Source organism: Rhinichthys klamathensis, unplaced genomic scaffold (genome assembly GCF_029890125.1).
Source record: "Rhinichthys klamathensis goyatoka isolate OS25496 unplaced genomic scaffold, OSU_Roscu_1.1 h1tg000438l_1, whole genome shotgun sequence".
In the NCBI taxonomy this organism is placed as follows: domain Eukaryota; kingdom Metazoa; phylum Chordata; class Actinopteri; order Cypriniformes; family Leuciscidae; genus Rhinichthys; species Rhinichthys klamathensis.
Window position 1 is genome coordinate 109,320 of NW_026606934.1, and position 22,380 is coordinate 131,699.

The 22,380-nt window shown below is 42.9% G+C and overlaps 1 protein-coding gene across 1 annotated transcript; it reads right to left on the reverse strand.

Moving 5' to 3' along the window:
• Positions 1-3,146: 3,146 nt before the first annotated feature.
• vstm4b (V-set and transmembrane domain containing 4b) lies at positions 3,147-21,292 on the reverse strand. Its single transcript, XM_056236116.1, has 8 exons — positions 21,118-21,292; positions 19,135-19,533; positions 13,358-13,411; positions 4,857-4,964; positions 4,711-4,744; positions 3,847-3,968; positions 3,699-3,763; positions 3,147-3,582 (listed from the first exon to the last, which is right to left on the reverse strand). Exons 1-8 carry the CDS (start codon positions 21,167-21,169, stop codon positions 3,457-3,459), a joined length of 960 nt encoding a protein of 319 aa, XP_056092091.1. The 5' UTR covers positions 21,170-21,292; the 3' UTR covers positions 3,147-3,456.
• Between the last annotated feature and the right edge of the window lie 1,088 nt (positions 21,293-22,380).

Sequence of the window (22,380 nt, forward strand, 5' to 3'; positions counted from 1 at the left end):
TTTCCACAAAGCAAGACTTGGCCTATATCATTTAGCTTCTTAAGTTTATGTATCTTGTATTCTGTTTAGATATTTTACTGGAAAAGTTAACACGAACCGTTAACACGACACTTCAACTAAAAACGGGAAACCTTTTATGCGTTTTGGCCGTTCATTTACACGACAACTGCGTTTTGGAGACCTGAATATGCAAACTTTTGAAAATGGGTTTCAAAGTGCAAGTTTTGAACGGTTACGGTACGGTTATCGCAGCCCATTCTCATCCCTAGGCGTCATGAAACTGACGCCTTGGGAATCATTTTGACCATGCTTCAATATTGGACGCTTTAGGCACCCTTTAGCGTCAGTTACATGACGCGATCCTAGGGCGTCATCTTACTGACGCTTTACCTTTAACGTCAGTTAGATGACGCTATCTAATCCTAACCCTACCCCAGACCTAAACCTACCCGCGTCATCTAACTGACGCTAAAGGTAAAGCGTCAGTAAGATGACGCCCTAGGATCGCGTCATGTAACTGACGCTAAAGGGTGCCTAAAGCGTCGAATATTGAAGCATGGTCAAAATTGTCATTTTAGTGACGCCTTGGGGTGAGAATGCGTTGGTTATCGTCACTGTGAAAACAACGTGAATTTGTGAAACCGATGGCGTCATGCGCATGCGTATTACGTGTTCAGTCTGTAGGCTCGTATTTACAAAGTGGCATCGCCATCTACTGGCCTGGCAGCAGAACACAGCGGTTTTAGTCGCTTTCATGGATATGTGTGAACGTAGCCTGGGAAAACCCAGACAACTTCCGGCAAATTAGATTTGCTCTGAAAGTTAGTCTGGCAAAGAGCTCATTCAAGCCCATTTCCAATCCGTCGAAATCGCGGCACCAATCAGAAACGTTGGGGCGGGCTTTACGCGATGACGACAGCGCTGGGATTTTGAAGCAGATTTTGTAGCCTACATTACAAAGATGGATGCCGCCGTCGAACATCACTCGTTCCAATCAGCTATCGCGTCTGTTTTAAGCGATTTGAACGTTTTCTTTTTGTTAAAAACCGAGCAAAGAACAACACTCGGAGATGTTTCTCCGCCGCTCTGCATACGTCATCTCCTTCATCGCTCTGATTGGGTTTAGGTCTATCCGCGACGTCCGTTGGTGACGCCCCTCTGGAAATGATTTGTCTATGACGCTTTGCCAGACCATAACTCAGTTACAACTGAGAATGCTCTGGTTTTAACCAGGCTAGTGTGAACGGGGATCGATTTGACAACGTTGTCATTTGTACACTAAACTTTTCAAAAACTGAACAACTAGTACATCATTGTTGTATAAACGTACATCAGAAAATCTTTTTTGTACAGTGTACAATGAAAGTCATGCACCGGAATAAATGTTAAAAAGTGTTTCAAAAGCCACAAAATGTACATTATTTTTACTCATTTGGCAGATACACTTATACATGTTAAAGGGATACTCCACTTTTTTTGGAAATAGGCTCATTTTACAACTCCCCCAGAGTTAAACTGTTGAGTTTTACCGTTTTTGAATCCATTCAGCCGATCTCCGGTTCTGGCGGTACCACTTTTAGCATAGCTTAGCATACATCATTGAAGTGGACAAGACCATTAGCATTTCTCAAAAAAAAAATGACCAAAGAGTTTCGATATTTTTCCTATTTAAAACTTGACTCTTCTGTAGTTACATCGTGCACTAAGACCGACGGAAAATGTAAAGTTGCGATTTTCTAGGCTGATATGGCTAGGAACTATACTCTCATTCCTGCGTAATAATCAAGAAACTTCACTGCCGTACCATGAGTGCAGCAGGCGTAATGATATTGGAACGTTGGAAGTTACCGAGCTGGGGAATATTTTCAGGCGCTGCGTCATATCATTACGCCTGCTGCACTCATGGTACGGCAGTGAAGTTTCTTGATTATTACGCAGGAATGAGAGTATAGTTCCTAGCCATATCAGCCTAGAAAATCGCAACTTTACATTTTCCGTCGGTCTTAGTGCACGATGTAACTACAGAAGAGTCAAGTTTTAAATAGGAAAAATATCGAAACTCTTTGGTCATTTTTTTTTTTAGAAATGCTAATGGTCTTGTCCACTTCAATGATGTATGCTAAGCTATGCTAAAAGTGGTACCGCCAGAACCGGAGATCGGCTGAATGGATTCAAAAACGGTAAAACTGAACAGTTTAACTCTGGGGGAGTTGTAAAATGAGCCTATTTCCAGAAAAAGTGGAGTATCCCTTTAACTTGAGTAACTCTAGTGTGATAAAATCACTATGCAAAGTTATATCAACTGTTTCTATACCATGATACATAAAGCTTTTAAACTCAACAACATGAGCATGAAACCAGCAGGGTTAACATAAAGGTATGGGATGTAATGTAACTATGCACAAACTCAATGTAAACAGTACTCAATGTAAAAAACTAGAGTAAAAACTCCACCCACATTACAGTATGTCAGCAATGCATAACTAAGTTCCTCTGCCTAACGTATAGTCTCTTCATGAAACGGATGGATTACACAACTTTACAGCTCAAATAACACATATTTTTACAGAATAAATCAAAATGCCCCTTTATGCTTTTTCGTAGCGTGTAATATACCCGTTAGCGAATGTAAAAGGCCTGCAAAGTTTTAAAATATCTAAATAAAGTTATTGTCTCCTGAATGACTATGAGTCGTCAGCACTTCCTGTCTCACTTCCTGTTACATACCTACGTAACAACAAAGCTAATTTGCATAATGCCAGTCTATGCTCCTCATTGGCTGCCGGTGAACAACATCTACATTGCTCCGCCCTCAAACACTGTCGTTTATCTGAGACTGGAAGAGTTTGATTAGTGTTTTGTTGCATGTAAACCTAGGAGACTCCAGAACAACATTAGCGACCTTTAAAAAAGCATAATAGGGCACTTTAATATAAGCAAAAATACATCAACTGCAGGACACAGAAGATGTGTATAGAGATGAATTTGTAATGAACCCAGACTATTCCTGAGATTATTTTTGTTGCTAAAAGTGTTTTGTGCAAATGTCCTTAAAATTATGAATTTATTAACAGATAAGTCCAATTTGCAGCAAATTGAAATGGGTAATATTTGTAGTTTAGTTTTTTTTTTTTTTTGCACTTCAGTCGACAGTGGTTAAAAAAGAACAGAATGGTTTTTCATGAACAGATTTTTTCCTCCCTCAAGACTACTTGGCTTTTATACACATTTTTAGTTACAGTTTGCAGTTTTCTGATGACAATAATTTCCTGTGTATTTTGGATTTTCTAAATATTAAACTTGCATCACAGATAAAACATCAACATATGAAAAAAAGTTAAGAATATACATATACAATATGTACAGTTCACCAGAGTTTAAAGTATTTCAAAAAAGGATGAGGAAAAAAAAATCAACATTGTGTTATTATAAATAATGCTACAAGAAAATGTAATTCTACACATGCCTGTCCTCAAAGAATATCTGCGCGTACACCGTTCCTGTGTTCGCCGCTTTGACTTCAGGCAGTGGCTTTATCAGTTCAAGCTCGGCATACGTCAGACTCTCCTCTGCAATTTTGGGCTGTCGGGACGGAAAAACAGTGGAGTTACAGCTCGCATATATAATATTAAATACAGCATTTGGCAGTTTTGCAATACAAATAACAAACTTCTGTGTATTTCACAAAAGTAACTTACCAAAACCACTTTTCTGGGTTGAGGTTTTAAAAGCTTTGGCTTTCGCATTTTGTCTGCAATAGGGGCTGAGATGTAATATCGTAGTTATTAATCTGAGATTTACAGTATGCATGTCAGTGACATATAGAGATCTGTAATTTGACTCTACCTTTAGCCGGTATCTCTGGTGGCACATCTGGTTGCTCAACACTTTTATTTTTCTTGTACTTTCTCACCTTCTTGGGAAGAGCTGGAGACAGACTGACCACACTAGTGACCGTCTCCCCTGAACTGGACACACATGGACACACACTCAGTTTCTGAGGAAGGTTGTCCTCCTCCATTTTTATATCATAGAAAGATGTCAACTATATTATCACCCAGCGATATTGTAAGTTGGATATATAGTAAATCCTACACTGCAAAAGAAGTTTTTTTTACTTTTCCAGTATAAATATCTAAACATATAAAACAAGATACAAAGCTAAATTACTTCAGGTATTGAGTTTATACTCAAAGAAAAAATGTCTGCCAATGGGATAAGAAAAATAAACTTAATTTTAAAAGGAAAATTTGTTTCTTTTTTTTATTGGCAGATGTTTGTTATTGTTATTTGTTTTATGGACTTTTATTTTGTAGTATTTTGTTCCCATTTTTCCTGTATTTTGTCTTTTACCTGCATAAGTACAGTCGTAAAGCAATATATACTAAATAGAAAATCTCAGCTGTGTGATTGTTTATATTGTATTATATTGTCTTATCTCACAGCTATCTATATAAAGTTGGATATATAAGCATGTCCAACTTTTTCCGCATACAGCAACTCTCGTAGGGTAATATATATGTATGCATAACTGCGCAATTGGTTATATCGTCACAAAATGTATACTATATTATTGGCCAGCTCTATCCTGCTATATGCAACTATAAGGCATGAAGATATTGACATCATGATTTTCTGTAACGCTGCTTGTGTTGAGAAAAGCACTACACAAATACATTTGACTTGACTCATCTTTTCATATTTTCTCACCTGTTGTGTGGGCTCTTGACCAAATGATAGTTTTCTAACAAAAAGGAGCATATGACAAAATGTCAATGAGCAGATTGTATGATGAGGAGCATCATTAACATGTACATTAATTGTTTATCAGAAATCAACAAGAGCAAGAATCCTACCTTTTAATCGTCTCTTCCTCTGCAGATACTGACAGCTCACAGCTATAGTGAACATGCACATGCACAAGAGCCCGACACAACACACCAGCACAGCACACAGATACACATCTGAAACACAAGGGAAACAACACTTCATATAGTCGAAATACATGCATACTGTACGTCCACTGCGCAGAAAGACACAGCAGTGCCTATATAACAACATTCTGTGTAACATTTTTTGTATTATCCATATCCTAGCAATAAAGAGCAAAAAAAGATGAAATAAATTTCACCTAAAGTAAAAATTCTGTCATTTACCTTACGTCTTTCATCAGTGTTTTCTTTTTTTTTCTGACCAATCTTCTCTAAACAGGTTTAGGGCAGATTTACTAACAGCTTGCTCTAGTGCAAACCCTCTTTTGGCGTTAAAAAAACTACTCTCAGGATTTACTAAAGACACGCAGTGAAAAAATAGCGCTGAAAGGCGTGGACAGGGTTATTTTTGCGGCTGACCTTATTGCATATGCATTTGTAGAAGTTTCCCTATCAGAAATTGGTGACCTATTAAGGAACTTAATAGCTTTTTGGTAACACTTTACTTGAAGGGGTGTACATAAGACTGACATGACACCTTCATAACCATGACATGACATATGTCATGAATATGAAGTAGGGTTTATGGATGTTTATGACAACTGTCATTAAGTGTCTTTCGCTCAATAATGACATTTTGAATGCAAATATGACATTGTTTAAGATGTCTTTGTTATGACACCTTGACATAAACCATAACATCATAACCTGTCAGTGTCTTTGTCATGACAACTTGACATTAAATTAAGTTAAACTGTCATGTGGTTGGTTTTGACATTAGCTGTCATAAGGCCATTATAACTGTGTCATGAATATTTTTTGTGACCTCAACTACAGTGGTACAAATGGAATTTGTCATTAAACGGTTATAACGGCTTCATGACAGCCAATGTCAAAACCAACCACCTGACAGTTTAATGTAATGTTAACCCATAAAGCTAAGTGGTTTCTTAAGTTTGATAATTAATCTGCTATGTCATGTTTATGACAGGTTGTGTTGTCTTGGTAATGTCAAGTTGTCATGACAAAGACACTGACAGGTTATGATGTTTTGGTTTATGTCAAGGTGCCATAACAAAGACATCTCAAACAATGTCATATTTGCATTAAAAATGTCATAATTGAGCGAATGACACTTAATGACAGTTGTCATAAACATGCATAAAACTTCCTTCATATTCATAACATGTGTCATGTCATGATTATGAAGGTGTCATGTTAGTCTTATGCACACCCCTTCAAGTAAAGTGTTACCAGATTTTTTTTCTTTTTAAGGCCATACTTTGTAAACTGCCTCCTTACTTATGCTCTCTTTTGACTATTAAAGTCACTACCTGGAAATGTAATCTTAGTTCGTATGGGCAAATCATGTATGAAATCCCACGAACGCGAACTGTCTTCGGTGAAAGTGCCTTTAAAGTTTTTGCACCGTTTTCCTGGTATAAATTGCAAAATCAGCTAAAATTTGCACCGACAATTTAAAATGAGGATAAAGGACTATTTGAGTACTAGATGCACATGTGCTGTTACTGAGTGCGACTGGTGATTATGTTGAGAGTATGTTAAATTGCCAAAATATACTTTTTTCTTTTTTCTTGTTTGTTTTGTTTTTGTTAACGTTTGTATATGTACTTTTTAATATGGAACTATTATTCTGCTGTCTTGGCCAGGACTCCCTTGAAGAAGAGATTCTGAATCTCAATGGGACTATTTCCTGGTAAAATAAAGGTAAATAAATAAAATTAAAAACTATGTCAGTCCTAAATTCGCTATTCCATGCCGATTACTGCATACTGCATTTGCTGCATCACACCAGTGCAGAGGCGGCCCTGTTTCTAAGTCCCCAAGGGAGGAAAAACATTGTGCAATGCGACTGTAATTGCTTTATCTCAGATACTTTATCTCATATTCTGCTCTTAATAGACTATTTATAAATGTTACAATCACTACCGAAAACAAAAACAGCATTCAATCTTAGTCCCTTAGTCCCTCAGCGAAAATGAAATTGTACTAATGAACTGCCTGTAGGTGGCGGCACATCATTGACTTAACGAGTAAGTCATTGCCCTATTTTAACGATCTAAGCGCATGGTCTAAAGCACACGGCACAAGTGCACTTAGGACGTGTCTGAAATGATCCACTTTTGTTGAAGTGCTTCCGACCTTCTTTTTGTTCTGAATGGTATGCGAAAACACAGACTTGACGTCCCAATGCCTAGAACGCAATGCTTTTGCTTTTTCAAGCGCCTCCATATACTTGAAAAACAGGAAATGAATATTTACGTACATATTTACAGTGGGTCTATTAGCACGGGATTAGTATTTGCTGAGTTATTTTTCCTGACCTTTTTACAGAAGGTAAAAGTCTCCGTAATCTTCGCTGACAGTGTCCGTAATGATTACTGAGATGATTAATGATTTAACTCCATGTTAAACTGATCCAGTCCGAATTAGATATACTTTAGTATAAATTGACATACAAAATACATGAAATATATATATAAAGAAAACAAACAAAAAGACTCAACTCAGTTAATGGGCACAATGTTGCCCATTAACTGCTAAATTAAAATCTGCTTTTGCTCTGAGACGTCTTTAACGCCTGCCATACGCTGTTCAGTGTTTCCAACAACCACATAATGTTTATTTTAGGTTTCAGTCATTTAAATACAGATAGATACTAGAATAAAAAACATTTATAGCTAGCAAAATGCACACTGATGTTGATGGAAGCGGCAACAATAAACCTTTCAAAAATACTTTGACATATTTTATTCACGTCAGACACATTGTGTTGGTAACTATAAAGTTTATTCTATTCTTCTCTCAGTTCACTGGCCACTTACTTTTATGTCTTTCAGAAGAAGTGGAGGAATTTACATGCTCTGATTCTCATCATTGCAGCGCAAACATGGCGGCGCCCATCGCGTGATATGTACCAACTAACATAATCATTATAAAGGTGTTTAAATGACAAAAACATCTACTTGCACGTATTTGAGTATTACTATATATTTAAGTTTGTGATTATTTTCTAATAAAAAGGAAAAAAATTATTAAAAGCGATACATCAGTCATACAGTGCTGTTGATGCATTGCCATTGAAATAGTAAGATGATACAATCTGAAATAACAAAATGCCGGTGGCTCAGCTAGTGTTACTTATATGTGAAAGTTCTCGCTGGAAAATTCTGTCATTATTTACTCACCCTTTATGTAATTTCAAACCTGTATCCATTTTCTTTCTTCTGACACACACAAAGGGAGATATTTTGAGGAATGTTGTTCTTCAAATATGAATGTTGTCCAACATTCTTCAAAATATCTTCCTTTGTGTTTGTCAGAAGAACTAACATTTTTAAACAGATTATTCAGTTTTGGGTGAACTATTCCTTTAATGACAAATCATTATTCTAAAGTGGTACCAATAATTTTGTGAATTTCTGTTTTTCGTTAAAGGGATACTTCAGGATTTAGCATTAAGCTTTGTATTTGTAGAAAACCTGTAGTATTTTCAAATTACCGTGCTTTCCACCCTCATATCCCCCTGAGACGAGAGATTTATGTATTTTTTGTCTGGAAAAAATCCTCCGATGACGCAAAAATCGTCATTTTGTGTCATCGGAGGATTTTTTGGCCAGAGGCTAAAGACTACAGTCAGTAGTAGGAGCTGTTCCGCATGTTCTCAACCCGCCCATAGAGGGTGGATCTCACTCACAGAATGGACACATAGTGTCAGACATCTTTTTCTGGAAGCTAAGCTAAGCTAACAGGCTCTTGTTCTGTGGAGAAAGCTGAGTAGTAAGGGTTACCATCTTTTTCCCGGACATGTCCGGCCGTCGATGTCCGGGATTCTGCAGTCGCCATTCATTGTTTACATGCACACCTTTTGTTTCAATCTAACTGAATTCATTCCGATTGGTGAATCTGAATGTAGTGTTTACATGAACGCTAAACAAGCGATCGGTTGATGTGCGTTTTACCATTGCTAAGAAAATCCCCGCTCCTCCGTGAGAGATACGAGAGCGGTGCGTCTCACAGGTGTCGCTCATCGGTAATCACGCCACCGGCCTCGCGCCGTTCTCCCGCGGCCCTCACTAGTCCTGCTCGCCACAGTAAACATGACTCGCGCCGTTCTCCCGCGGCCCTCACTCGTCCTGCTCGCCACAGTAAACATGACTCGTGTCGTTCTCCCGCGGCCCTCACTCGTCCTGCTCGCCACAGTAAACATGACTCGCGCCGTTCTCCCGCGGCCCTCACTCGTCCTGTTGGCCACAGTAAACATGACTCGCGCCGTTCTCCCGCGGCCCTCACTCGTCCTGCTCGCCACAGTAAACATGACTCGTGCCGTTCTCCCGCGGCCCTCACTCGTCCTGCTCGCCACAGTAAACATGACTCGCGCCGTTCTCCCGCGGCCCTCACTCGTCCTGCTCGCCACAGTAAACATGACTCGTGTCGTTCTCCTGCGGCCCTCACTCGTCCTGCTCGCCACAGTAAACATGACTCGCGCCGTTCTCCCGCGGCCCTCACTCGTCCTGCTCGCCACAGTAAACATGACTCGCGCCGTTCTCCCGTGGCCCTCACTCGTCCTGCTCGCCACAGTAAACATGACTCGCGCCGTTCTCCCGCGGCCCTCACTCGTCCTGCTCGCCACAGTAAACATGACTCGCGTCGTTCTCCCGCGGCCCTCACTCGTCCTGCTCGCCACAGTAAACATGACTCGTGTCGTTCTCCCGCGGCCCTCACTCGTCCTGCTCACCACAGTAAACATGACTCGTGTCGTTCTCCCGCGGCCCTCACTCGTCCTGCTCGCCACAGTAAACATGACTCGCGTCGTTCTCCCGCGGCCCTCACTCGTCCTGCTCACCACAGTAAACATGACTCGTGTCGTTCTCCCGCGGCCCTCACTCGTCCTGCTCGCCACAGTAAACATGACTCGTGTCGTTCTCCCGCGGCCCTCACTCGTCCTGCTCGCCACAGTAAACATGACTCGCGCCGTTCTCCCGTGGCCCTCACTCGTCCTGCTCGCCACAGTAAACATGACTCGCGCCGTTCTCCCGCGGCCCTCACTCGTCCTGCTCGCCACAGTAAACATGACTCGCGTCGTTCTCCCGCGGCCCTCACTCGTCCTGCTCGCCACAGTAAACATGACTCGCGTCGTTCTCCCGCGGCCCTCACTCGTCCTGCTCGCCACAGTAAACATGACTCGCGCCGTTCTCCCGCGGCCCTCACTCGTCCTGCTCGCCACAGTAAACATGACTCGTGCCGTTCTCCCGCGGCCCTCACTCGTCCTGCTCGCCACAGTAAACATGACTCGTGTCGTTCTCCCGCGGCCCTCACACGTCCTGCTGGCCACAGTAAACATGACTCGCGCCGTTCTCCCGCGGCCCTCACTCGTCCTGCTCGCCACAGTAAACATGACTCGTGTCGTTCTCCCGCGGCCCTCACTCGTCCTGCTCGCCACAGTAAACATGACTCGTGTCGTTCTCCCGCGGCCCTCACTCGTCCTGCTCGCCACAGTAAACATGACTCGTGTCGTTCTCCCGCGGCCCTCACTCGTCCTGCTCGCCACAGTAAACATGACTCGCGTCGTTCTCCCGCGGCCCTCACTCGTCCTGCTCGCCACAGTAAACATGACTCGTGTCGTTCTCCCGCGGCCCTCACTCGTCCTGCTCGCCACAGTAAACATGACTCGTGTCGTTCTCCCGCGGCCCTCACTCGTCCTGCTCGCCACAGTAAACATGACTCGTCTCGTTCTCCCGCGGCCCTCACTCGTCCTGCTCGCCACAGTAAACATGACTCGTGTCGTTCTCCCGCGGCCCTCACTCGTCCTGCTCGCCACAGTAAACATGACTCGTGTCGTTCTCCCGCGGCCCTCACACGTCCTGCTGGCCACAGTAAACATGACTCGCGTCGTTCTCCCGCGGCCCTCACTCGTCCTGCTCGCCACAGTAAACATGACTCGTGTCGTTCTCCCGCGGCCCTCACTCGTCCTGCTCGCCACAGTAAACATGACTCGTGTCGTTCTCCCGCGGCCCTCACTCGTCCTGCTCGCCACAGTAAACATGACTCGTGTCGTTCTCCCGCGGCCCTCACTCGTCCTGCTCGCCACAGTAAACATGACTCGTGTCGTTCTCGCGCGGCCCTTACTCGTCCTGCTCGCCACAGTAAACATGACTCGTGTCGTTCTCCCGCGGCCCTCACTCGTCCTGCTCGCCACAGTAAACATGACTCGTGTCGTTCTCCCGCGGCCCTCACTCGTCCTGCTCGCCACAGTAAACATGACTCGTGTCGTTCTCGCGCGGCCCTTACTCGTCCTGCTCGCCACAGTAAACATGACTCGTGTCATTCTCCCGCGGCCCTCACTCGTCCTGCTCGCCACAGTAAACATGACTCGCGTCGTTCTCCCGCGGCCCTCACTCGTCCTGCTCGCCACAGTAAACATGACTCGTGTCATTCTCCCGCGGCCCTCACTCGTCCTGCTCGCCACAGTAAACATGACTCGCGCCGTTCTCCCGCGGCCCTCACTCGTCCTGCTCGCCACAGTAAACATGACTCGTGTCGTTCTCCCGCGGCCCTCACTCGTCCTGCTCGCCACAGTAAACATGACTCGTGTCGTTCTCCCGCGGCCCTCACTCGTCCTGCTCGCCACAGTAAACATGACTCGTGTCGTTCTCCCGCGGCCCTCACTCGTCCTGCTCGCCACAGTAAACATGACTCGCGTCGTTCTCCCGCGGCCCTCACTCGTCCTGCTCGCCACAGTAAACATGACTCGCGCCGTTCTCCCGCGGCCCTCACTCGTCCTGCTCGCCACAGTAAACATGACTCGCGCCGTTCTCCCGCGGCCCTCACTCGTCCTGCTCGCCACAGTAAACATGACTCGTGCCGTTCTCCCGCGGCCCTCACTCGTCCTGCTCGCCACAGTAAACATGACTCGCGCCGTTCTCCCGCGGCCCTCACTCGTCCTGCTCGCCACAGTAAACATGACTCGCGCCGTTCTCCCGCGGCCCTCACTCGTCCTGCTCGCCACAGTAAACATGACTCGCGCCGTTCTCCCGCGGCCCTCACTCGTCCTGCTCGCCACAGTAAACATGACTCGTGTCGTTCTCCCGCGGCCCTCACTCGTCCTGCTCGCCACAGTAAACATGACTCGTGTCGTTCTCCCGCGGCCCTCACTCGTCCTGCTCGCCACAGTAAACATGACTCGTGTCATTCTCCCGCGGCCCTCACTCGTCCTGCTCACCACAGTAAACATGACTCGTGTCGTTCTCCCGCGGCCCTCACTCGTCCTGCTCACCACAGTAAACATGACTCGTGTCATTCTCCCGCGGCCCTCACTCGTCCTGCTCGCCACAGTAAACATGACTCGTGTCGTTCTCCCGCGGCCCTCACTCGTCCTGCTCGCCACAGTAAACATGACTCGTGTCATTCTCCCGCGGCCCTCACTCGTCCTGCTCACCACAGTAAACATGACTCGTGTCGTTCTCCCGCGGCCCTCACTCGTCCTGCTCGCCACAGTAAACATGACTCGTGTCGTTCTCCCGCGGCCCTCACTCGTCCTGCTCGCCACAGTAAACATGACTCGTGTCGTTCTCCCGCGGCCCTCACTCGTCCTGCTCACCACAGTAAACATGACTCGTGTCATTCTCCCGCGGCCCTCACTCGTCCTGCTCACCACAGTAAACATGACTCGTGTCGTTCTCCCGCGGCCCTCACTCGTCCTGCTCGCCACAGTAAACATGACTCGCGCCGTTCTCCCGCGGCCCTCACTCGTCCTGCTCGCCACAGTAAACATACTGAATGGCGACTGTAGAACGCAAAAGCCGAATCCCGGACATTTTGGACGATCTCGAAACATATTTTCGGGCAGACTCATCACGGAGACTCACTGGTAGCCTAGACTTGTTGTTTAACGACTGCGCTCTGTTACCGGTAGGCGTGGCCTCCTAGGGCAGCGAAGCAAGTGCATTCTGGGAGTTGTTGTCTTTCATCCACATAAGCCAAAAATACATTTTCTGGCTTTTCTCAGTCTAGAAAGCTCCAAATTCAAAAATAATTTCACATTTCTTCTACATAAATGACCCATTTTAAATACACATTCATCTTTCCAGAGGTGAAGTATCCCTTTAAGTTTTTTCTTCTTCTTCTTCACAGCTGTCACATCAGAAGATTTGTCATTTTATTTTGTCATATGTGTGATTTTGGAGCTTAAAGGCTCTAGTACCCATTCACTTTCATATGGAAAAGAGTCATATGGGATTTTTTTTTTTTTTTTTTTGCGTGAACTATCCCATTAGGAAAAGCTGTCATTCCTTCCATCTCTATACGATTACTTGCTGCATCTGAAAAAACGTGTTTAGTGAGTTTTTGTTGTTGTTTGTTTTTTGGTTCAAGAGAATATGTCTGAACACAGTTTTGTGGCTTACCTTCAAACAGACTCCACAGTTCCTCCTTTGGTCTGCCGGCTGGGAGAACATGGACTGCGAGAGCAAGAAGAGAGAATTGCACACTCATCACTGTGGCTCCAGACCTTCATAATTACATGAAACATGCAGTTAAATCAAGTAAATTGCAGGGGAAGATGTGTGTGGGATGACAGCAGCGTGGCTTTCCCTCTCTCTGGATATGGTCCTGGCTCATGGTGGCTAACACCCACTGTGATGCCCTGAAATACTCATAACCACGACAGAAAGACTAGCAGGCCGAACAAACACAGCCACCTCGGCTACTGAGGACGCTTAGCCACATGTTTGGGTGTGCAACAGACCACTAAAGAGCTCATTTGACTCACTTGAATCAAATGAGTTGAATTGAACCTGTGTGTTCTGCACTGTAAAAAAAAAAAATTATCAATAAGTTATGACAACATATATTTTTACACTGCTTTAACTCGTCAAAATACGTTTTTTCAAGAATATAAAACTAATTTTTATGTCAGTTTAATGTAATTTAAGTAGATTTTTTTTTACAGTGTGCCAGCAGAAGTTTAAGTTAAGAAATGTATATTTTGTGCTTCCCTCTAAAAATATATTATGGAAACAAATATTCTATAAAACATGATTTTTTTTTAAAACTGTATCATAACATCATAAACTAAACTCAGGCGCATTGGAAAAATAGGACTGGCGACATTTTTGCAAAATGATATTACATTGCTTTTTGCATGTTACACGATACTTTAAAAGAGATATAACAAATGAGTGGCGCTGGTTTAATTCTAAACAGAACATGAATCTGATAGTTTTATTACATTGGTAGTGGTACACTGAAAAAAAAAATGCTGTAAGATTTTTTTTAAAAGAATTTTACAAAGAAACTGCAAAAAACACATTGAATTTTGAAGTAGAAAGACTGAAATAGTATTGTAAAACATGCAACACACAACAATAATGTTTTATTTACAACTGAATCATTTTTTGTGGTGTATATCGCAGCAGTTCAGAAATAAAATGTCCAGGAAATATCGCGTTTGAAAATAACACAGAACCTAACCAATAGGGTTAACTTTTATTAAAAGTTAATAAAAGCCCACTTTCTGAAGCAACCATGTCATTATCTGCTTCTTCTTTTATCGTGACTGGTGTTTCATGGGACTCGAGCAAGTTTATATGTGAGAAAAGGCAAAATGTGTTAGTTTACAAATGGGAAAAGTGCTTTGAGGTCATCATGACATAGTATTGTGTAAGGAACTGCATGAAAGTATGTCTTCTATGTAGCGTTTGTCACAGAATTAGAATAGAACATGCACACCATTTCCAGTTGGCTATATACGTTCTCATTAACCACGCTGCACATGTCTTCTGCTTTTTCTGCTTGCGCACGGACTACTATTTATTTCTCTTTTCATGGCTCTTGCAGAAATGTGCTTATTTTTGGAGCCCTTGCTCATGCCTGACTGAACTGGGGAGGGACAAAAGCTCTATTGAGTCATGGCTTATATCTGGACAAAATAAGAGCCAGATACAAACTCTTCAGTGATTTACTAAAGGCTAATGTCGCTGTACAGGATGTCATCTGTTGAAGACCTCACAGACGCATGAATAGAGACGGATGTTTCAATAGAGCAGCTGCATCAACTGACATTACTGATTTCATTGCACGACCACAACACATTCAACTATGAATATATGAAAGAGTATAAAAAAAGTCGGGAATTGAACATCTTCCTTTGTCTCTGCAATATGAATGATCACATTATGTGACATTTACTCATGACAACTAAGCCTTAACGGTTGGCGTGCCTTTTATTCAGCATGGCATTGCCATTTTAGCATTGGAAATAAAGATGTGCACAGCAAAAATGTATAAAAATACAACCCATTTACTTCAAATCTATAGGCTTTTCCACAGGGACAGCCTTAAAGGCTTTATTGATTTGCAACACGTGCTGACAAGACATCTCGCTATTGTTGTCGAACCCAGACACACGGCCAATTCCCTGCTTTCTCTGTGCTAGTGTGTATTTAAATCTGCACCACATCCTCCCTCACATGGCAGAGACACTCATGGCTCTCCTTACAGATACTCTCAGTGGAAAATGTGATTGTGTTAGGAACAGAGAGGTTTGAGCTTAGTGGTATGGCCTGGTTTTGGGACTACCTCACTTATATGGTTGGATGACCTAAAATCAAAACCACAAATTATCATTTAAATTGAGTTTAGTTAAAGCTATGTATCAACTGAAGGATATAATTGTTCCATACCAAGTGATTACTAACAGTAAGGTCGTATCTTGTGTACCTGTATGGAAGAGTTTATACAATGATCTACAATCTGTTTGTAATTTTTTATCATTGATATGAAACGACTTTCCTTTTTTTAAGCTGACGTCATGAATCCCTCTTTTAAAGCTCTCCACTCAACCGCTTGAATCTGTTCTCACTTGTAATCCCCACTTTTCACAATCAGATCAGTTCCTGATGGATAAAATATCCGGTTTCTTTCGCCAGATTACGGCAGTAAAATTGAAAACTTCGTTTTGTTTTGACTTGAAAGTGTATTTTGACATGCACTTAAAGAAAAAAAAACTTTGTTAGACTAAATTTTTTTTTTTATATTTATACATTTGAATAATATTTGAAAAATAATAATTTAGAAGTCTTTTTTTACACTTCTAAAATTGAATAGCGCATGAAATGGCTTGACGAGCTTTTTCAAACTTTCGAGATGGTCCTCACTGCAGAACACAAAACCCAGGGGGAGGAGTTGGATCCAGATCCAACTCCTCCTACCTTACACATCTCCGCCCCCTAATCCCTAACCCCACCCCTAATCCTACCCATCTCCACCCCCTGATCCTACCCATCTCCACCCCCTGATCCCTAACCCCACCCCTAATCCTACTCATCTCCAGCCCCTGATCCCTAACCCCACCCCTAATCCTACCCATCTCTGCCCCCTGATCCCTAACCCCACCCCTAATCCTACTCATCTCCAGCCCCTGATCCCTAACCCCACCCCTAATCCTACCCATCTCTGATCCCTAACCCCACCCCTAATCCTACTCATCTCCACCCCCTGATCCCTAACCCCACCCCTAATCCTACTCATCTCCAGCCCCTGATCCCTAACCCCACCCCTAATCCTACCCATCTCCACCCCCTGATCCCTAACCCCACCTCTAATCTCCAGCCCCTGATCCCTAACCCCACCCCTAATCCTACTCATCTCCACCCCCTGATCCCTAACCCCACCCCTAATCCTACTCATCTCCAGCCCCTGATCCCTAACCCCACCCCTGATCCTACCCATCTCCACCCCCTGATCCCTAACCCCACCTCTAATCTCCAGCCCCTGATCCCTAACCCCACCCCTAATCCTACCCATCTCCACCCCTTAGATCTGGATCCAACTCCGCCCCCTGGATCTCATGTACTGCGATGAGGTGCTACTGGAACTTTCAGGGGTGGGACTTGGGCACTGAATATGCTGATTGGTTGAGTTCATGCCGCATTTTGATTGGTTGACTCCACGCAGCATTTTATTTCAACCACCATTTTTTTTAATCTGTTGCGGTGCGTGCAGTAACAGTAGTTTGCTATTCGAATCAACATTGGAGTTTAAAAAATAGGACAGATGGACCGACGACGAGGTTCAGGCTTTATTACGCTTAAATTCAGAGGATGAAATCCAGCGGGAACTGTGAAGCAGTGTGCAGTCCTACGTCACCGGACTATTCGCCTAATCTTCACGGTACTTTAGACCACGGTGGAGACGCAGACAGCAACAGGTCTGGAGGAAAAAAAGTTCCTGGGACAAATTGTTCCGGGTAATTTCGGTGGAAACACGGCTTATGTGAGAAAAGCCAAATATATGGAGCTGCTGATGTGATGCTAACGTCAAAATGTGTTAGTTTACAAGTCATGTACAAGTGATCCACACGAAAATAAGTCTCAATATCAATCGATAGTTCGCCCTTGTAGTCATAATTTATGTAAAAATTGCCGTCTTACTGCTACTAGTGTTCATTTCAGCAGGAAACTGCAGTGAATTGTTTGCATAGGTACGTTTTCCTGCAGAAATGTAGGTAGAGGCATGTTTTTCCAATGAGCCTTTGTTGGATTTGCTTATACATTATACATCCATTTGTTCAGAGTAGAGTCAACTATAGTTTTTGTTAGTTTCACCTGAAGGGAAAGGCTGCAGATGTTTGGCAGTACACACACATGTAGATAACACACATGCACTAAAAGCCACAAACATCCCATGTTGATTCCTGATGCGTTTAAGTACGCCATGCGACGGCCACCCACAGTGAGCACCAGTGCCCCTTTATGGGAAACGCTGATCTGTTCCTGACCTGGTTTTTCTCTTCGCCTTTTATGACTCTTCCTGCTTTGCAGTGAACCCCTTTATACATTACAAATATGTCTGGACTTATTTAGTCTTGGATCCCGAGAGCGACAGTCTCTCCATTCTCTGTGTCTGAAGGAAAACTCTTCAGCCAGTGTCAATAGCGTTTGGCTGTCACTACGCCAGTGTTCACTTTGTTTCTGTCAACCCCCGATGGCCAACAGACAGATATATAGCGCATAAATATTAGATCACATTTCCACATGTTTTTAATGGAAAATCTAACACATACAACCCCCCAAAAACAGTTTCTCGACATGTCTCTTATGTGGTGAGTATTTTGTCAGATGTTTCAAACCTCGAGACAATTTAAGAGTCTAGATGAGAGAAACTCTCAACGAAAAGTCACAACAGCATATGGAATAGTGCTAGTGATGGGAATAGTGCTTTTGTGAAGCTTCAAAGCCTTTATGAAAAATAGATTTGGTGAATTAAACAGCAAAAGTCATGTGATTTCAGGAGGCTTCGTTACGTCATAACAGTTTCGAAATATCAATAGTTCATCCCACTTAAGGGATGATGATCTCTGCGCGCATATCAGTGTCTAATTTGTAGATTTTTTTTAATGACACAGAGAGAAGTTATTAACCAAGCTCTCCATAAATCAAACAGCACAATAATAAAATAACTCTTATTATACAGACACTTCATATTTAGTGGTATTTGATGATTTGTTAATTGCTTCTATAGGTTCAACATTTGCAATTGGTTTCTAAAAGGTGTTTTTTATGCATAATTTGGGCTTTTGTTGCATTTACACCATACTGACTAGCCTGGGAAAACCCAGACAACTTCCGGCAAATGTAGATTTGCTCTGAAAGTTAGTCTGGCAAAGAGCTCATTCAAGCCCGTTTCCAATCCGTCGAAATCGCGGCACCAATCAGAAGCGTTGGGGCGGGCTTTACACGATGACAACAGCGCTGGGATTTTGAAGCAGATTTTGTAGCCTACATTACAAAGATGGATGCCGCCGTCGAACATCACTCGTTCCAATCAGCTATCGCGTCTGTTTTAATCGATTTGAACGTTTCCTTTTAGTTAAAAACCGAGCAAAGAACAACACTCGGAGATGTTTCTCCGCCGCTCTGCATACGTCATCTCCTTCATCGCTCTGATTGGGTTTAGGTCTATCCGCGACGTCCGCTGGTGATGCCCCTCTGGAAATGATTTGTCTATGACGCTTTGCCAGACCATAACTCAGTTACAACTGAGAATGGTCTGGTTTTAACCAGGCTACATACTGACCACCAGCCTGTGGCGTTTTGAGGGAGGTCGAAACAGTGAAGTATTTTGCGAAGCAATTGAAGCTTATTTTCTCCCATCACTAACCCGCGCTGTGCGTTCGACAAACCTCTGAGCTGCGTCGAGGCCGAGCCGTTGGTCAAAGCTTTCCATCGTTCCCGCTGCTTCTTAAACTCCTGCACCCTGCAGCTGTACAGACCCCTGTCCTGCTCGCTGATGTTCACGATGACGAGGTTGTATATCTTGCCGTGTTTCACCACTGTGAGTTTCATTTTGGGCTTGTGGAAGCTCTTGGTGTAGTTTCCGTAAAACTTGGCCCTCTGCATGTTGACCCGGGCCACCAGCAGCTCCTCTCGTCCCGACTCCGGCTGAAACATCCAGCGCACCACAGGCAGACTCGTGGACCGGCGCCGCAGGCTCAGCTGGCAGGACAGGGTGACGTTCCCCCCCTCAGACACCACCGTGAACGGAGAGGGAGTCACTGTGACGTTGATAGCCCAGCACACATCTGGAAAGTATATGACTTTGATGAGAGAGATGCAACATTTCATGGAGGCGCAATGTTCAAGAAAAACGACTGCTAACTGGATGAAAAATGATTAAACACAAGTTTTTTAATTTTTTTTATTAAGCGTCTCCGTCGTGTAAGCCAGCAATTTGTTTGAGGCTTTAAAGAGCATTGTAAAGCAATGCATGCTGGGATATTAAAACTGAGAGCCTCTCCAGACCCTGTTGCTTCTGCTTAACGAGACTTTTTGACAGGCCATCTGGAGAACATTACTTGGGTGGATCTCAGACAGACATCGCCACAAATTCATATATATATATATATGTGTGTGTGTGTGTGTGTGTGTGTGTGTGTGTGTGTGTGTGTCTACACTAGTTTTCGAAAGTTTGGGGTCGGTAAGATTTGTTAATGTTTTTGAAATAAGTATTTTATGCCCACCTAGACTGCATTTATGTGATCAAAAATACAGAAAAAAACAGTAAAATAGTGAAATGTTTTTACAATTGAAAATAACCGTTTTCTATGTGAATATATTGTAAAATGCAGTTTATTCCTGTGATCAAAGCTGGATTTTCAGCATCATTTCTGAAGGATCATGTGACACTGAAGACTGGAGTAATGATGCTGAAAATTCAGCTTTGATCACAGGAATAAACTGCATTTTACAATATATTCACATAGAAAACGGTTATTTTCAATTGTAAAAACATTTGGTACTTAAGAAACAGTTCTAAACATTATTTGTAAAAAAAAAAAAAAAGGATTCTTCGATGAATATAAATGATTTTTGTTATTATTGTGGGTTTTTGATGTCAGTTCCCCAAGCATCATTTTGTGAAATATATGTACAAACTGGAAATAATTGCTGTATATAAAACCATAAGGCATAAGTTCTATAATGTATATTTATGAATTCGAAAGTTTAGTTTTGTAAATTTGAATATGGACTTGTAAATCCTAAATATAAAGTTATAAATAGATGTAAACATACTTCTACAAAATCTGTCACAATCACAATTTTCCATGGGCAGAAAGCATATTTTTAAGGAAGAAAACAACCTGGTGTGTCAGTTCTTTCTGAGGATGTTGTGTTATTTATAAACTCAAAGTGACACACACACACACACACACACACACACACACACACACACACACACACACACACACACACACACACACACACACACACACACACACACAGATATGATTTAAATTACAAAAAGTGAGGATGTTCCTTTCGAAGGAGGAGACAGAAACCACAGCATACTCGTAGCCGAAGAGAAAAAGTGAATTACCAGGAAAACAAACAAACAAATGAACAGTTGAAACTTCATTCTGCCCTATAGCATTTATATTGAGGGGTTTAAATTGTGCATATGTCAGCTTGGCTGATTGGGACAATACACAGGCAGCATCTAGTCTGTCTGTATGGTGACCTTCAGCAACTCTCAGAACCACAAAAACACATGAAAATTAAAAAGAAACATGCATTAGATCACTTGCAACACCTAGGCTGATTTTCTAAGCTATACTGAACAATCACAGGTGATCTAAAGATGTTAAAATCACACCGACTGCACTTACTTCCAAAGAGGAGTTTAGTCAGGAGAGCTGTTACCACTGCAGAGATCTTCATTCTCCAGTCCGATGGGCTCCATGCAACTCCAGTTCAATCTCTTCACAAAAAGTGCCTATGAATTCCTCAACTCTTTTTCTCTCTCTTCTGTGTAACCCGAGACAGGGCACGCTCTGTTTTTACTTAGTGTACACCCTCTATCCTCCCCCTTTGTACAGGACTTACACACACTACTCAATGAAGACGATGTCATTTCCTCTTCAGAAGGTGGAAATCTAGTTTTAGCTGGAGAAAGTTACAAACAAGGTTTACTGCCGGTGAAACATCTCATACACACGCTCTTTATTGGCTTCATGAAGAAACTTTAACGTCCATTCAAGGGAAGTAATCGCACAAATGGTTCTTGAAAGTAGCATCTATGCATGTTGTAAATTGTGGCTGGAGTGTAAAACTAATCCATGCATTTCATGTTTCAATTCATTTGTCATGAAAATGGCTCGCTGGAAGGAGCCGTCCTCTGCAACCAAGAAGGATATAGTTGAAATGGCTAAATCTGCTCAGTCGGTTTTGGATATTGCTCGTGTGCAGGGTGTAAGTGGTCACAATGTCCTCAGAATAATGTCAAAGCACAGTGTTAGCCCTATATGCTCAATGTGAAGTGTGTGGCTGGTCGAGGAAGACTAGTGAGCGTTTTGACAGGAAGATGAATGTGGATCCACCTCAAAAACATCTTCTTAAGACCTGGATGAGACGTCTGATTTCATCTCGAACTGTGAGAGGTTGGATTGAGAGGTTGTGTACTAGTAAAGAAACCATTTATTAGTTTTATCTACTGCAAAAATAAAAACATAAGGATTGTAATAAGATTGGCGCTGTGATCACACTAAATGCGTCTCTATAGCACGCAGTGTGTTTATCGTGCAATTTATACGTGAAAATGAGTTTTTACGTGCATAGATACGCATGGGTTGGTTAGGGTAGGTTTAGTAGTGGTGTCGGGTGCGTGTGTATTATACGTTTGGGTAGAATTAGTGGTGTGGGGTGCGTGTGTATTACACGCAAATTAACTGCGTATCAAATGCACGCGAAAACTGCGTATCATATGCACGTAAAAAATCATTTTCGCGTATAAATTGCACGATAAAACACAATGCGTGCTATCAACGCATAGAGACGCATTTACGTGAGAACAGGCTGGTTCTGCAGTCCGAAGTCTCAAAATTGAACAACCTTGCATTGAATGATGTCAGGTATGTTCGTAGGAGACGACT